This window comes from Orycteropus afer, unplaced genomic scaffold (assembly GCF_000298275.1).
Source record: "Orycteropus afer afer isolate SDZICR_OR568_19922 unplaced genomic scaffold, OryAfe1.0 scaffold00399, whole genome shotgun sequence".
In the NCBI taxonomy this organism is placed as follows: domain Eukaryota; kingdom Metazoa; phylum Chordata; class Mammalia; order Tubulidentata; family Orycteropodidae; genus Orycteropus; species Orycteropus afer.
In genome coordinates this window covers 2,541,991-2,559,679 of record NW_006921986.1, presented here as the reverse complement: position 1 = coordinate 2,559,679, position 17,689 = coordinate 2,541,991, and the positions used below count along the sequence as shown (strand labels likewise).

At 44.9% G+C, this 17,689-nt stretch overlaps 1 protein-coding gene across 1 annotated transcript in view; it reads right to left on the bottom strand.

Moving 5' to 3' along the window:
• The window catches only part of RELL1 (RELT like 1), a 61,587-nt gene extending 52,875 nt beyond the window's left edge, over positions 1–8,712 (bottom strand). Inside the window, exon 1 of the mRNA XM_042782640.1 lies at positions 8,631–8,712. Coding sequence (XP_042638574.1) covers positions 8,631–8,712 — 82 coding nt within the window. The remainder of the gene's footprint in view (positions 1–8,630) is intronic.
• Positions 8,713–17,689: the final 8,977 nt, after the last annotated feature.

The window sequence follows — 17,689 nt, the reverse complement described above, 5'->3', positions numbered from 1 at the left end:
TCCTCATCAGAAGACTCTATTTCATCCAAACACTCACCAGGTGAGCAACAGAGAAGATGAACAATGATCAGTCAAACCCTGCAGAATTGAGAAGCATGTCAACTAGTAATTCCATCAAATCCTGGTGGCAAAGTGTCAATTTTGTGACTACACCTGCAGATCGGCTGACTACAACCAAATGGTGAATTTCAAGAAAGTTCTTCAAAAAGAAAGTGTCACCTTCTACCCTTCTAAGGGTAATGGTATCTTTCTTCTCTTCCTTGACTAATTTCAGTAGCTCTGCCCCACAAATCCCCAAGAGGGCTCTTTGCCAAACCCACTGGCCCCTATGCCTGTTCCTGGCTAGGGTGATGGGCAGTGACCAACACAGTTTCCTCAAAGCCCACCTCTGCCCTTTAACAACTAGCGTTACCATCCAGGGCACAGGAGCAAGATATGGTAAGGGCCACCTCAGATAATGGCAGAAGACTAAAAAGGAAAACTCTGGAGCAGTTAGAAACTTTGTCCCATCTGATTCTGTGATGGGTTAGTAGCAATTCGCCCATTCCTCACTTATTAACATAGTTAGATTCCAAAGACCTAGGTCTTTTCACAAGTCATTATGCAAAAGTCGGCATTAGTGAAAATGGAGGATGACATATGTACAGCCCTGGAAACCCTATGGGGCAGTTCTACTCTGTCCTAAAGGGTCATTATGAGTCGGAATTGACTCAATGGCAGTGGGTTTGGCTGTCTTGTTTTAACAACCCTATGAACCACAGCCCTACACAGACACACCTGGGGTCACCATGAGTGGCACTCAACAGTAACTGGCTCTGGTTACTTATTTCATCTCATTTCATCGTCACCATAACCTCATGGAGCAAATTTTATTTTCTCCAAAATCCACATGAACAAAATGGTGTTAGAGATTCGTGTTTCCTTCTTCACAACAGGGCGCTCTGAGATACAATAGTTGTTGGAATGCAGTTACACACAGGGGCATGCACACAATAAGGGGGCAGGGTAGTCTTAGCAGCAGACACAAGAAATGGGAGACCTCAGGCTAGAAAATCCTGCTTCTTTGGGATTCTGGGACAGCTCTGATGAGCAGAGGCACGAAGTCCAGGAGCTCTGAGGTCCTGCAGAGAGGGAACAGGAGAAACCAGGTCCCGTGAGTTCAATTAGTTTGGCAAAAGGATCTTCAAGGTAAGATGACTGAATAGAGGGACTCCATTTGCCTCCTATATGCTACCCTCCAGCTCTCCTTTCCCCAAAACTGTCCCTCAAGTGGATTCAGTTTCTTTTCTCTTACAAAGAGAGCTGTGTCACTAACTGGCAGAAGTAAAAAGTACAGGAGAGGGGGGACTGTGGCCCAGCTCCTCCACCTGTCCATCAGGTCTCCATTATAACGGACACCATCCACAAGCCACGTGGAATCTCAGCTTTCTCCAGACATCTTTATTAGATTCTACACTAGAATACTGAAGTGACACTTCTTTTGGTAAAGTGCCATTCATGTGAACAGTTATTTTTCCCCATAGGATATTAGGATATTTTGACCAATTTTACATTTGACTACCCACACACAGAAACAGATGAGTCATGGAAGAGGAAATTCAGGACCATAATCCCTTATCTGAAAAGCCGGAGGTCAGATGTGCTTCGAAAGTCAGACTTCCTGATTCTAGAAAGATAATGTAATGCATTTAGCACATATTAGGTAACATTGGGGAATCACACTCATTAGTATTGCCACAGCAAAATGCAAATATCCAGACTAAATGAGATAAATATATACTACAGAAATCTCACATTGTTTCAGGACAGAGCTTCTATCAACAAAATATTCTAAAAGCCTACTAAAATACTTTTGGTTTTTCAAAGCCTTTTTGGATTTGATAATCATCCATAAAGGAATACAGACATATACAAATGACTCAAATACTAGAAAAAATAGCCAATCTATTAGTAATAGAAGATGTACAAATTAGAATAAGCTACCAATTCTTGCCTGACAAATCAGCACAGGTGTTTTTTCAGAGAAAACGCTAAGCTGAGTCCTTCTGACCATGGCTGGGCAAATGTAAACTAGGACAACTGTCCTGGTTACCTAGTGCTGCTCTGACAAGAATCCACCACAAATGGGATGGCCTTAACAAACAGGAGTTTATTCTCTTACAGTTTGGAGGCTTTAAGTCCAAGTTCAAAGTGCCAGGCTCCAGGGGCTATGTGAAAGGCCCTCAGCCTTGGGCTTCAGCTCTGTCTCCAGCTCCCGGCCCACTGAAGCTAGAGGCTTTCCTTTACTCAGACATTTACTGGCTGCTGAGGTTGCCAAGCCCAAGGCTGACAAGTAAAAAGGCATAGTCCCAATGTTACCAAACCACATGGCAGGCCATTAATTCAAGTCCATTTTAAATCCCAAGGTCAGCAGAGCATGGCAGGCTGCTGAACAACAACATGGCCACATTCAGGGTCCAAGCGTGCCATAAGCTAGAGACCGGTCCTAAATCTGCTACTTATATATGGGAAGCAGACCACATAACCAAAGGCAGCTACTCAGCTGCTCACAGTAGATTTCACCATGGAGTTGATTACCACTCTCATCATGGGGAATACTATAGCCAGCTGCCCAGCCACTCAGCCAGGCCTAGCAAAGTTGACACACAAACTTAACTATCACAACAACCTTTTAGGTCATCAACACTAGTGCCACCAACAGTCTCAAAAGTATGAATATCTTTGATCCAAAAGGTACTGTAAGGAGCTCTGGTGGCATAGTGGATAAGGCAGCAGTTCAAAGCTACCAGCCACTCCATGGAAGGAAGATGGGGTGATCTACTTTTGTAAAAATTTGCAGGCTCAGAAACCCAACAGGGGTTGCTATGAGTCAGAATCAACTTGATGGCAACAAGTTTGTAAAAGGTTTTATAAGTTGTCTTTGTAAAAGGTACTGTGATAGGTAAGGATGTGTGTCAACTTGGCTGGACCATGATTTTAAGTAGTTCAAGCAAGTTGTGATGTAGTCATTTCATGATGAGATATGCTGTGAGCAGCCAACTAGTTGAAAGATGTGTGTGTGTGTGTGTGTGTGTGTGTACCCAAAAAAAAAGGACATCCTGGGAAAATTGTGGAACTTTCTGTTGGATCTGGATGCTACATCTAGCTTATCATCATCCAGTTTTGGGAACTGAACCAGTGGCCCGCCATATTGCCTGCCGATCTTGGCATTGTTGTCTTCGCAGCCTGTGCGCCAACAATTGGCCATTTGGCCTGCTGATCTTGCATTTGTCATCCAATGAAGTCAGCAGCCTGCTATACTGCCTGCCAATCTTGAGTTCATCAGCCCCTGCAGTTGCATAAGTCAGGAAAAGCCTCCTGCCTGACGTTTGACCCATGAACTTGAGACATGCCACCCTTTACAACTGGGTGAGCCATTTCCCTGAGACAAATTTCTTTCTCTGTCTATCCCTCTGCCTATCTGACTCTGTCTCTGTCCCTCTCTCTCTCTAAATATATGCTTTACTGATTTTGCTTCTCTGGAGAACCTAGCCTAAGACAGGTACCTTTCCAGGAATCCAAGTTTTGACATGGAGGTCATCTAATAGCTGGACAAAACTTTACATGAGGAGGAGTTCATTGAAACAAGAAGTTTTAAAGAAGCAATTAATTATTAACAACTGCAATCTCCTAAAATATGGCACCAAACTAAAAAATACCACTGCCATCAACTCACAGCAAACGTTACAGGGTTTCCAAGGCTGTAAATCTTTAAAGAAGCTGATTGCCTCATATTTCTTCCGTGGAGCAGCTGATGGATTCAAATGTTGACCTTTTGGTTAGCAGTTGAATGCCTTAACCACTTCACCACCAGAGCTCTTTAAAATAGGGCACAATGAGGTAAAATACAATGAATCCATATGATGGAACATTATATAGCCATTTTTCAAGAGTATGTAGGGAAATGAGAAACCTTTAGGTGTAACATTAAAGGAGCTCTGGTGGTGTAGTAGGTAGGGCATTTGGCTGCTAATCAAAAGGTCAGTGTTTCAAACCTACAAATCACTCCATAGGAGGAAGATGAGGCAGTCTACTTCTAAAAAGATGTATAGCCTTAGAAACCCAATGGAGGTTGCCATGAGTTGGAATCAACTCGATGGCAGTGGGTTTGGTTTTTGGTTTTTAAGTATAACATTAGGTGAAAAAGGCAAGATACAAAATTATATTTGCACTATAATCCTATTGGGGTAAAATAATAATAATAACACATATAGAAAAGACCAGAATGAAATGTGCTCATGTGTTGACAGTGGGGAACAATGAGAGGATGGCATCAAGGGTGATCTCTCCTCCGTCCTCCCCCGATCTTTAAATCTGTTGAGGAATTTCCCAAAAGCACCCAAGGCACTGTACTACAGCAGAGGGCAAAGGGAAGAGAAGGCTTAGGTTACTTAACTCATTGTCAACGGCAGAGGACTTATAAATCTGAGGTGTCACTTTGGGCTTTCATAAACTGACAATGAACCTACCCTTGCAAAGCTATCACAGCTCTATAGCCAAAATCTCATAGCACGCATGATCTTCCTTCACTAGTTTAATTCACTCTAATACACAACTCAAGCTCAGCAGGCATCTTGGGGAACAAATACAATAAAAAGATATAAAGGCAACCACTCAGAGGGGAATCTCTGTAGGAGATCCTGGATAGAGTGGGAAAACGATGTGGAACAAAACTCAAAATCACACACACACACACACAAAAAAGGACCAGGTTTGCTGGTCTGATAGAGCCTGGTGGAAGCCCTGAGACTATGGCCGCTAAGCTGCGCTTCAGCCTGGAATTGACCCTATTCCTGTGGCTTCCAGCCAAACAAAAAACAAGCATATGAGCTGAACATTTATACTAGGTAGATACATTCCTTGGAGAAATCAATCATAGAATAGATTGATTTCTGTGTATGCACAGGAAAACAGCTCGAGGACAGGAGTCATGGGAGGGAAGGACACAGGGAAGAGGTAACTATGGGGAGGATGTGGGAAGAGAGCTGTTCCATTGTGGGACACTGCAGTCAACGTCATGAGACATTGTATATGTGAACTGCTGTATGGAAAATGTATTTGCTCTGTAAACTTTCACCCAAATCACAACAGAAATTTAAAAAAAAATACAAAAGATAAAAGACGTCATTTTACCATTTGTCAAGACCTTTCAGAGATACCAGCTCATCTGAGCCTCACAGCAGCCAGTAAGGTGGATAAAGACGAGGAATGAGGAAATGGAGGCAGAGAGCCACATGTCCACAAGTGGTAAGTGACACAGGGTTTCTTGACTTTTGACTTCAACCCTGGACTTTGAGTTAAAACTTGGTGCTTTTTCCACTATTTCAAGCCATCACCCATGATTCTTTATAAATGTCTTAAAACAAAAATAATTTTCTTACTTGAGGTGTAGCATAGTTTTGAATTCAAGTGCTGAGAGATAGAAGTCCAATGAGAGAAGTGAAACACACATCACTACCCACTGTGAAGTTACCTGCTCTCCTTCCTTTATCTCACAAGTCCTGATAACAATGTGCTTATGGTTTTTATGATGTTCAAGGCAGAGTTCTCGCTTTCCATGCAGGACACCCGGGTTCAATTCCTGACCAACGCAACCTCATGTATAGCCACCACTCATCTTTCAATGGAGACTTGTTTCAGTGGAGTTTCCAGAGTAAGACAGACTATGAAGAAAGGCCTGGTGGTCTACTTCTGAAAATGAGCCAGTGGAAAAAAACCCTTTGGATCACAATAGTGCGATCCACAACAGCTCATGAGGGTGGGGTAGCACAGGGCAGCATTTTGTTCTGCTGTGCATGGGGTCACCATGAGTCAGGGTTAACTCAACAGCAGTGAACAACACATCTGTAGCTTATGTTCTGTTCTCCCTCTGCAAAGCAGTGGGGTACAGTGGAAACACAATGGACTTTGGAATCAAGTAGGCTGGGCTATGAATCCCAGATAAAGATACAGACTAGGACACACACAACCTACCTCGGTGGTTCTGTTTCTCTGAGTGGTTGCTGACTGAGACATACTGTGTGGTAACAAGCAAACTGTTTAGCCTCTCTGGCCCTCAGTGCCTTCACTGAAAATAAGCACTTCACAGTGTTATAAGAAGTAAGTGTAATAATGTATATAAAGTGTCCAACCCAAAGCTTGGCATACAGCACTTAACATTAGTTCCCATCTCATTCAACCCACTTCTCTAAGGTACAAACATTACCCAGGTGGGTCAAATGATGCTGGCTGGTCAGGACATCCTCTCTTCATACAGGCTGGAACATACAGCTTTCTCCAAATTCTGAAGCAACTGGCACTCGCCCTCTAAGTACTATCTGCAACTCTGAGGCCCAAAGGAGCTCTGGTGGCATAGCAGGTAAGGCATATGACTGCTAACAAGAAGGTCAGCAGTCCAAACCGAGCAGCTGCTCCACGAGAGGAATATGAGGCAATCTACTTCTGTAAAGATTTACAGCCTTGGAAATCCAATGGAAGTCACTATGAGTCAAAATCGATTGATGGCAATGAGTTTGGTTTGGTTTTTGAGTTATGTACCTACCAAGGTCGGTGGGTGGCACAAATGGTTTGTGCTCAACTACAAATCTAAAAGTTGGAGTTCAAAAGCACTCAGTTCTGTGGAAGAAAGGTGTGGCAATCTGTTTCCGTAAAGATTATGGCCAAGGAAACCCTATGGAGCAGTTCCACTCTAGCACATGGGGCTGCCATGAATTGGGATCAACTGAAAGGCAACAGGTTGAGTTGCATATACCAGCCCACTGTCAGTGGAGGCATGCGTGTTGCTACGATACTGAACAAGTTTCAACGGAGCTTCAGAGTAAGAGAGACTAAAAATGCAGGCCTCGCAATCTACTGTTGAAAATCCACCAATGAAAACCCCGTGGCTCACAACGGTCTCACCCCACTGGGCATGGGGTTGCCATAAGTCGGGGCCAACTCAATAGCTGCGAACAATACACCTACCTGTATGGGCAATGAAATGCAGGATGACAACCAAAATCTCCCATCCAGTAAAACATGTCAATAGCTGCCATTTCCCCAGGGTGGCTGCCTGAAGGAAACACGGGTCTGCTAATAAAGACTCAGGGGACATGCTCTGCATCTTGTTCCCTTCCTAACCTGTTCTGGTTTCTATGAAAAAGTGAAGGCCAAAGAGATAAACCAGATTAACACAGCCAGCTGTAAGGGACTAGGCTTCTCAGGCACGAAGAGCAGTGTGTACGTTTTTATGGAGGAGATAGTCACTTGCTGGAAGGCTTCCAATTGCTCATTATTATTTGGACCTGAAGAGCAGTTGCCCTGAAGACAAGCTTCGAAGAGCTTGCTGACGTAAGATCCCAGGCTGTGGTAACCCCATTTGGCCAAGGAAGTATAAGTTTATCAATTTATTTTTTCAACTACTGCTGTGAGGTTGCAATTAAGAGGGGGATCAATGGAAGGAATCCCTGATGTCTGTAGTCATAAAAACAAGAGTGTGAAACAGGGCTCCCATAAAAGGTATACCTCCTCTTGTTGTCATGTGCCCTCAAGTTGGACCGACTCATAGTGACCCCTCCTTGGGTTTCCAAGGCAGTATCACTAAGGAAGGAGATTGCCCAACCTTCTGAGGAGTGGCTGGTGGGTTTGAACCGCCAGCCTTCTGGTTAGCAGTCAAGTGCCCCAGGCACTACGCTACCAGAGCTCCTACCTCCTCTTGTTGTTGTTGTTGTTGTTTGCCGTCGAGTCGGCCCCGACTCATAGCGACCCCTCCTTGGGTTTCCGAGGCAGTATCACTACGGAAGTAGGATTGCCCAACCTTCCTTCCGAGGAGTGGCTGGTGGGTTTGAACCGCCAGCCTCCTGGTTAGCAGTCAAGTGCCTTTGGCACTATGCTACCAGAGCTTGAAAACTCCTAACTTGGGGACAATACTTTAGCATCTCGGTTGGTGGCTTCCTGCTCTGACCACAGACAGTTCCTTTTGTGGTGACAGGAATTGACACAAACAAAAAAAAACTAAATAAAAGTTTACTAACGCGCCTTCCTTTTTTCCGAGCCTGATTTATCTAGGATCTGTGGGGGAGAAATCTGAAATCTCCAACCTGTTAATCAACATTTCATCAACCACTAAAATAAATGAAAACTTGGAAAGCGAAAAAATTGGACCTCCACAAGATTCTAAAATAAAAAAAGGCGCCGGGATTGTGCACCCGGTCCTCCGTATCACGATCTTCCGTTCGCGGGGCCTTTGAGGACAGGGGGCTCCCAGCGCGCGGACGGGCGGAAGCGCACCCGAGGGGGCCGAAAGCAGGCCCCTCTTCCTATACTCTGGACAGCCCAGCGTGAGCGTGGGCGTGGGGGTCACGGGTCCTCCGAGAAGGCGCTGGGAGGAGGGAAGGCATGACCCGGGTAGGCGGGAAGAGCGGGACGGCAGCTATCGCCACGCGCCGTGCCCGACCCGGGCCACCCCAGGGCAGCCAGATGTGCAGCGCGGGGTCCCACGGCGGAGCCAGGACGCGGCAGCCCCCGGCACAGCGGTACTGCGATCCCGACCCCTCGCCTTCCGCCGCACACTGGATTCTGCACTAGGCGCCCCAGTTCCTATAGGCACTTACCCACCAGCGGCGAGCTCGCGGCGCCTCCCACCAAGAGAGCAGCGGCGAGGACGGCGGACCCCGGGAGTCCCCACGGAGCCATCGCCGCGTCTTTTCGCCCTCCTCACCCGGGGCGCCGCGTCCGGGCACCGGCAGGCAGTGCAGCGCTTGGGCGGGCCCGCGGGCGGGCGGATAAAGTGGCGGGGCTCTGCCCCGCGCGCCTTGACACCCGTCGCTCCAGCCCTCCCCCCTCGGCCCGGCCCCGCCTCTCCTAGCCAGGCTCGGAGCTCCGCCTACCCCGGCAGGAGGCCCGCCCCGTCCGGGCCCTGCCCCCTACGGCCCCTCCCACCTCGGCCTGACCTCGCTTTTCTTCCCCACTACTGAGGCGCCGCCTGCCCGGGCGCAAAGCCTGCTCTGCTCTGTTCCCCTTCCCAATTAGACCCGGCCACGCCTCTCTCGGCTGCTCCCTGGGTCCCGCCCACATCACGGCGCCACCCGCCCAGCCTGGCCCCGCCCACTCTACTATGGCCCCACCCTCCCTCCTGCTGCGACGGCTTCTTTTCTCAGCCTTGCCCCACTGCTGCAGCCCGGATTTCGCGGGAGCCTGGGGCTGGGGCAGGGTCGAAGAGGCTCGTCTGCGCAAGCTTTGGGGCAAACGCGGGCGTGGAAAGAGCAAGAGCGAGCGCGTTGCGGGAATCGCCGGACCAGCACACGCCGGCAGCCTTAGAAAGCATTTCATATTAGCGGCCTATGAGCCAGTCTACTCTGTCACATGAGGTCGCCTTGAATTGAAAATTCACTCCACGGCACCCAACAAAAACTGGGGAAAGTACTTCCACATTATCTCCAGAAATAACTTGCTTTTTTTCTAATCATGTTCCCACATTTCACTTTGCAAATAACTCTATACGGAGCAGTTCTTGAAAGTACCCTGACATTTAACAACAACATCAAAAAACCTATCTCCCTTGAGTACTGTGATTTATAGCGACCTTATAGGACAGAGTAGAACTGCCCTGAACTGCCCCCACAGGATTTCTAACGCTGTACTCTCTCCTACGGAAGCAGACAGCCACATCCTTCTCGCACAAAACAGGTTTAGGTTAGCAGCTGAGCACTTTAACCACTGAGCCATCAGGACTCCTTGTCTTGTCATTTATCATCCCCTATATTCAAACATCAATTCAGTGAGGTATTATCCCCATTCACAGGAGAGGAAATAGACCCACGATGGCTGTTATAACACGATAAATTGGAATTAGCATATTGTCTCTGTGTTTGCTCATGGCTGTATCCTCAGAGCCTGGCATAATAACAGCACACACCAAGTGCGAGGTCAGAAGTATGTTTTCAAGTTGAATCGTCATCCCAAGCATTGATAGCATTCAGAACCTGAATAGTTCCCTGCTTACTGCCCTGTAGAGACTCCTCAAATAGGGAGGTCAAGCACATGCGTGAAAGAAATGCTGGCAAAACTTACGGAATCGAACTCTCAGGAACACGAAGGAGGGGCGTGGGTGCTGCGGATTCCACACGACAGGGCCCTTTCTTAGACCTGACTGGAAAACTGTAGTTTTTAAAAGGGGACCTGGGCTATTTATCTTCTCACAAGTCCTCTCTGCAGCTTGCTAGACAAACACATTTGCCCTGATATGGGAATTACCTGTGACAGATGGCTGAGGAGGAAGGATGGAGCCTCAGCCCACTGAAGCCAAAGGCGGTGCTGTACGTCCTGTTCGCAGTCGGCAAGACCCACTACAGTCTGGCAGGCTAACCAGCAGCCCTTCCTAGTTTCATGCAACATAAAACTGAGGATAGGGGCAGAGGAAAGAGGTCCATGTAGATTCTCAAATTTTTGAAAAAGGGAGAGAGAGAGTACAGAACTAGAAATTAAAGTTTAAGTTATAAATTGAAGCCAGAACCAGCCACATAATTTCCTGCCTGGAGCAAAATGAAAATGCAGGCATCTTATTTAAAAATTATTTAAAATTTCAAGAACAAAGGAACAGAGCATTAAACCAAACATGGCTGCACAGGTCACACACCCATGAAGTCAGCTCTGATCACAGAACTGTCAAAAGAAACTGAGTCAATAATAAAAATGTATTGCATGAGGTGTATTGGGGTGCGGGGGTGGAGGTGAAGGACTAGGTGAGAATCCAGTAGCACCAAACCAAGAGTGGAAAGGTACACTGTCAAGTATTAGCAGTGACTGGCTTTTTATTAACAAAACTTAAAAGCAAAGAAGCTTATTTCTGACTAGCTTATACAATTTACTGTTGGAGCACTGTCAGGATTTCATTGGTCAAAGGAGAGGGTGCAAATGTGGGGGACACAAGAGCTGTTGAGATCCCATTGGTCAAAGAGGGTGGCTGGCTTTACTGGAAAGCTAGGCTTAAATTTTGGTAAGGACATGTCTCACTAGCATTGTCCACATTGCTACCAATGCCATTTTGTCAGCCACACTAAAACCAAACTAAAAAGGAGCTTTGGTGGCATGGTGCCCAAGGCATTTGACTGCTAACTGGACGGCTGGTGGTTCAAACCCACCAGCTACTCCTTGGAAGCAAGACTGGGGATTTACTTCCATAATGATATAGCCTCGGAAACCCAAGGAGGGGTCATTATGAGTTGGATTCGACACTACTCCACTTTTATTTCATTTAACAAAATTTAGAATGTAGCAAAATGCTTAGATCAAGACATCTACTCAAAATATAAAATATCATCTGAAATTGAATAATATTTCAAACTTTTCTCACTGGCTGAATTTACCATTAAAAAAGATTGGATCATTTTTAATAATGCATTTGGATTAGATGTTGATTTATTGCTCTCTAGAAATAAAAATATAATCTACTAGCATTTAAAATTGAAAAATTCTTAGTAATTATGATAGTTAAGGTTGTGTGTCAACTTGACTGGACCATGACTCTAAGCAGTTTAAGTAGTTATGATGTAATCATCCCCCATGCTGAGATATTATGAGCAGCCAATCAGTTGAAAGGGAGTTTCCTCAGGGATGTGGCCTGCTTCCAATATATACATATGGACATTCTGGGAAAACTCTATGGCTTTCTTCTGGATCTTAACCTTGCATCCAACTCATCATCTTCTCCAGTTCCTGGACTAAAACCAATGGCCTGCCATGTTGTGTGCAGATCTTGGGGTTTGCCTTTGTGGCCTGTGAACCAACAATCTGCCATTTTACCTGCCAGTCTTGGATTCGTCATCCACCAAAGCCAGCAGCCTGCTGTACTGCTTGCCAATCATAGGTTCATCAGCTCCTGCAGCTGTGTGAGTCAGGAGAAGCCTCCAGCTTGATATCTGACCCACTGGCTTGACACTTGCCACCCTCCACAATTGTGAGTCATTTCCTTGAAATAAATCTCTCTCTCTCGCTCTCTCTCTCTCTGTATATCAGCTTTGCTGGTTTTGCTTCTCTAGAGAACCCAGCCTAAACAGTAATCATCTACCAAGCCCTTTATTTTACAGATGAGTAAACATTGACTACTTAGGAGCTCTGGTAGTGTAGTGCCTAAGGCACTAACTGCTAACCAGAAGGCTGGTGGTTCAAACCCACCAGCCATTCCAGAAACCCAAGGAGGGGTTGCTATGAATCGGGTCCAACTCTATGGAACATAACAACAATACTGGTATGGTTAAATGACTTGACCAGCATCTAATTTCTAGTATGAATCTGGATTGGAACTGAAATTTCCCTTCCAGAACACTTAACTGCTTGACAATCTCACTATAAATTTCTAACTAACTGCCACATAACACCATATTTATGCATTTGCACATGTTGTTAAAGGAAGAAAAGAAGTAAGGGAAAGAGGGAGAGGGGAAGGAAACACAATCAAGCTTAAATTATTTTCCAGGTCTTTAACCCTACAGATTTGTTTACAAATTAAAAACCTATGACATATGAAATCCTTGCAACCAGGCCAATAAGCAACATCATGATAAACAGTGCAAAGATTAAAGTTGTCAGGGATTTCATTTTACTTGGATCCACAGTCAACATTCATAGAAGCAGCACTCAAGAAATCAGATGTAGTTTTGCACTGGGAAAATCACTGCAAAAGACCTCTTTAAGGTGTTAAGTAAAGATGTCTGTCACTTTGAAGACTAAGGAGCTCCTAACACAAGCCATGGTATTTTCTATCTCCTCATGCATGTAAAAGCTAGACAATGACTAAGGAAGACCAAAGAAGAGTTGATGCCTTTGAATTGTGTTGCCAAAGAGTACTGGAAATACCATGGACTGCCATGGTAGTAATAGGAAGAACATTTCAGGAGGTACCATATGATCAAGAACCAGTGGTACTGAAGGAAAAATTTGAAGCTGCAGTGAAGGAATTGGTGAAGAACAAGCCTTCAGGAATTGATGGAATACTCATTGAGATGTCTCAACAAACGGATGCCCCACTGGAAGCACTCACTCAGTTATGCCAAGAGATTTGGAAGAGAGCTACCTGGCCAAATGACTGGAAGAGATCCGTATTTGTACTCATTCCAAAGAAAGGTGATCCCACAGAATGTAGAAGTTATCAAACAATATCATTAATATTGCATGCAAATAAAATATTGCTGAAGATAATTCAAAAACGGTTGCAGCAGTATATTGACAGAGAACTTCCAGAGGTGCAAGCTGGATTCAAAAGAGAACGTGGAATGAGGGATGTCACTGCTGATGTCAGATGGGTCTTGGCTCAAAGCAAAGAATACCAGAAAGATGTTTACTTTTGTTTTATTGACTATGCAAAAGCATTTGATTGTGTGGATCACATCAAAATATGGATAACATTGAGGAGAATGGGAATTGCAGAACACTTAATTGTACTCAAGAGGAACTTGTACATAGACCAGGAAGCTGTGGTTCGAACAGAACAAGGGGACACTGCATGGTTTAAAATCAAGAAGGGAGTGCATCAGGGTTGTATCCTTCCCCATACTTATTCAATCTTTATGCTGAGCAAATAATCCAAGAAGCTGGACTATATGAAGAAAAACGTGGCATCAGGATTGAAGGAAGAATCATGAACAACCTGCAATATGCTGATGACACAACTTTGCTTGCTGAAAGTAAAGATGACTAGAAGCACTTATTGATGAAGATTGAAGACTACAGTCTGCAGTATGGATTACAACTCAATATAAAGAAAGCAAAAATCCTCACAAGTGGATCAATAAGCAGCATCACGATAAATGGAGAAAAGATTGAAGTTGTCAAAGAATTCACATTGCTTGGTTCTACAATTGACGCCAGTGGAAGCAGGAATCAGGACATTAGACGATGTGTAGCATTGGGCAGGTCAGCCACAAAGGAACTGTTTCAAGTGCTGAGGAGCAAGGATGTCTGTCTCCTTGAGGACTAAGGTGCTCCTGACACAAGCCATGATATTTCCAATCGCCTCGTATGCATGTGAGAGCTGGACAATGAATAAGGAAGACTGAAAAAGAGTTGATGCTTTTGAGATGTGGTGCTGGCGAAGAATGCTTAAAGTACCGTGGACTGCTAAAAGAACTAACAAATCTGTCCTGGAGGAAGTGCAGCCGAGATGCTCCTTTGAAGCGAGAATGGCAAGACTTTGTCTCACCTACTTTGGTCATGTTGTCAGAAGGGACCATTCCCTGGAGAAGGATGTCATGCTTGGTAAGATGGAGGGTCAACAAAGAGAGGAAGGCCTTCAACGAGATGGATTGACACGGTGGCTGCGAAAATAGGCTCAAGTATAGCAAGGACCATGGAGCTGGCATGGAATCAGGAGGTACTTCGTTCTGGTGTGCCTGGGGTTGCTATGAGTTGGAAACGACTCGATGGCACCTAACAACAACAACAACAACAACAACGAAATCCAAGCTCAGTCAGGTCAACTCCAGCTTATGGTAACGTCATGTGTGTCAGTTTTGCACTGGTTTTCAATGGTTGACTTCTTGGAAGTATATCGTCAAGACTTTCTTCTGAGGCATTGCTACATGGACTCAAACCTCCAACCTTTCATTTAAACTTTTGGGTTAGCAGCAGAGCATGTTAACCCCTTACAACATCCAGGAAATCCTGGTTGTAACAATGAAAACAAAACAAACTCATTGCCGAGGCGTTGAGGCTGATTCCGGGTGACTCCATGTATTCTGAAGTAGAAATGCTCTTGACTCCATAGGGTTTTCTTGACTATAATCTTTATGGAAGGGAGCATTGGCAGCTCAGTGGTTATGCACTCAGCTGCTAACTGAAATGCTAACAGTTCGAACCCACCAGCTGCTCTGTGGGTGAAAGATGAGGCAGTGTGCTTCTGTAAAGACTATGGCCTTGGAAACCCTACAGGGCACTCCTACTATGTCCTATAGGGTCACTATGAGTAGGAATTGACTCACCTGCACAACAACAACAATCTTTATGGAATCAGATTACCAGGAGTTTCTTTTGGATCACTGCTGGGGAGATTCAAACGACTAATCTTTAGATTTCTTTGCTATTCATAAGGTTTTCCCTGGCCAATTCTTTGAGAAGTGGATGGCCTCCTCCTTCTTCCTAGTCTGTCTCAGTTTGTAAACTAGGCTGATACCTGTGCACCATGTGCATCCTGCTGGGTTTGAAACACCAGTGACTCAGCTTCAAAACTCACATCAACATGTTACCACGGTAGGACAAACCGACAAACAAGTTTGTCTCCCTGTTGGAAACCTCTCCTACCACCCTTACCTGGGTCCCTGCAGCTGACTTCTCCTCTGCCAGATTCCTAGGCCTTTTAATCCCCTTTCTCCCACTCTCCCGCCCTGCTGCTTTGGGCCTGCCTGGGTTCTCTTTCCTCACCTGGATCCCTGCGGCTGACTGCTCCTCTGTCTGGGTCCCTGGCTTTTAATCCCCTTTTTCCTGCTCTCCCACCTTGCTGCTTTGGGCCTGCCTGGGTTCTCTCTCCTCACCTGGATCCCTGAGGCTGACTCAGATTGTCTCAGGATGTCATTCGATGAAGGAAGGGGAGGCCTTCAACAAGATGGATTGACACGGTGGCTGTGATGATGGGCTCAAGTATAGCAGGGATCGAGGAGCTGGCGCGGAATCGGGCAGTGTTTCGTTCTGCTGTGCATGGGGTTGCTATGAGTCAAAAACAACTCGACAGCACCTAACAACAACAACAACAGTCTTTACGTTGGTTTGTTTGTTGCTGTGGAATCAATTTTGATTCTTCTGCCTCTGAAATGCAAGACAGAAGTCAATCATTTCTCTTTTTTTTTTTTTATAGAATGTCTTAATCTGTCATTTTATGCTTAATTTAGCCGTTCGGAACTATGTATCAATAATTGCTTAATGTGCTTTTTCTTCAAGAATAATTATTTATTTATGGAAATGGGTTGTGAATAAGCATTGTTGTTGTTGTTGTTAGGTGCTGTCAAGTCATCTCCAACTCATAGCAACCCTCTGCACAGCAGAATGAAACACTGCCCAGTCCTGTGCCAGCTCCATGATCCTTGCTATACTTGAACCCATTGCCGCAGCCACTGTGTAATCCATCTTGTTGAAGGCCTTCCCCTCTCTCATCGACCCTCCACCTTACCAAGCATGACATCTTTCTCCAGGGAATGGTCCCTTCTGACAACATGACCAAAGTAGGTGAGATAAAGTCTGGCCATTCTCACCTCCAAGAAGCATTCCGGCTGTACTTCTTCCAGGACAGATTTGTTAGTTCTTTTAGCAGTTCATGGTACTTTCAGCATTCTTTGCCAGCACCACAACTCAAAAGCATCAACTCTTATTCAGTCTTCCTTATTCGTTGTCCAGTTCTCACATGCATATAAGGCGATTGAAAACACCATGGCTTGTGTCAGGTGCACCTTAGTCCTCAAAGAGACATTTTTGCTCCTCAGCACCTGAAAGACACCCTTTGCAACAGATTTTCCCAGTGCTACACATTGTCTGATGTTCTGACTGCTATTTCCACTGGCATCGATTATAGAAAAAGCAATGTGAAGTTTTTGACAACTTTAATCTTTTCTCCATCTAACGTGAAGCTGCTTATAGGTCCAGTTGTAAGGATTTTTGTTTTCTTCATATTGAGATGTAATCCATACTGCAGACTGTATTCTTCAATCTTCATTGGAAATGCTGCAAGTCATCCTCACTTTAAGCAAGCAAAGTTGTGTTGTCAGTTTATCGCAGGTTTTTAATGATTCTTCTTCCAATCCTGGTGCCACATTCTTCTTCACATAGTCAAGCTTACAGATAGAATACGTATGGTGAAAAGATACAACCCGGATGCACTCCCTTCTTGATTTTAAATTATGCAGTGTCCCCTTGTTCTGTTCAAACTACAGCCTCCTGGTCTGTGTACAGGTTCCTTATAAGCACAATTAAGTGTTTGGGAATTCCCATTCTTCTCAATTTTATCCATAATTTGTTATGATTCACACACTCGAATGCTTTTGCATAGTCAATAAAACACAAGTAAACATCTTTCTGGTATTTGCCTTGAACCAAGATCCATCACACATTAACAATGAAATCTCTCATTCCACATCCTCTTCTGAATCCAGCTTGCATTTCTGGAATCTCTCTGTCTATATACTGCTGCAACAATTTTTGAATTATCTTCAGTAAGATTTTACGTGCATGTGATATTAATGATATTGGGATATTCTGTGGAATAACCTTTCTTTGGAATGGGTACAAATATGGATCTCTTCAAGTCAGTTGGCCAAGTAGCTCTCTTCCAAATCTCCTGGCATAGCCAAGTGAGTGCCTCCAGTGTGACATCCATTGGTTGAAACATCTCAATGGCTATCCCACCAATTCCTGGAGCTTTGTTTTTCACCATTTCCGTCAGTGCAGCTTTGACTTCTTCCTTCAATACCATTGGTTCTTGATCATATGCCACCCCCTAAAATGGATGAACATCAACCAATTCTTTTTGGTAGTGACTCTGTGTATTCCTTCCATCTTCTTTTGATGTCTCCTGCATCAGTCAATATTTTGAATTTCAATATTGAAATTCGAGGCTTAAGTTTTTTCTTCAGTTCTGTCAGCTTGAGAAATGCCAAGCATGTTCTTCCCCTTTGGTTTTCTAACTCCAGGT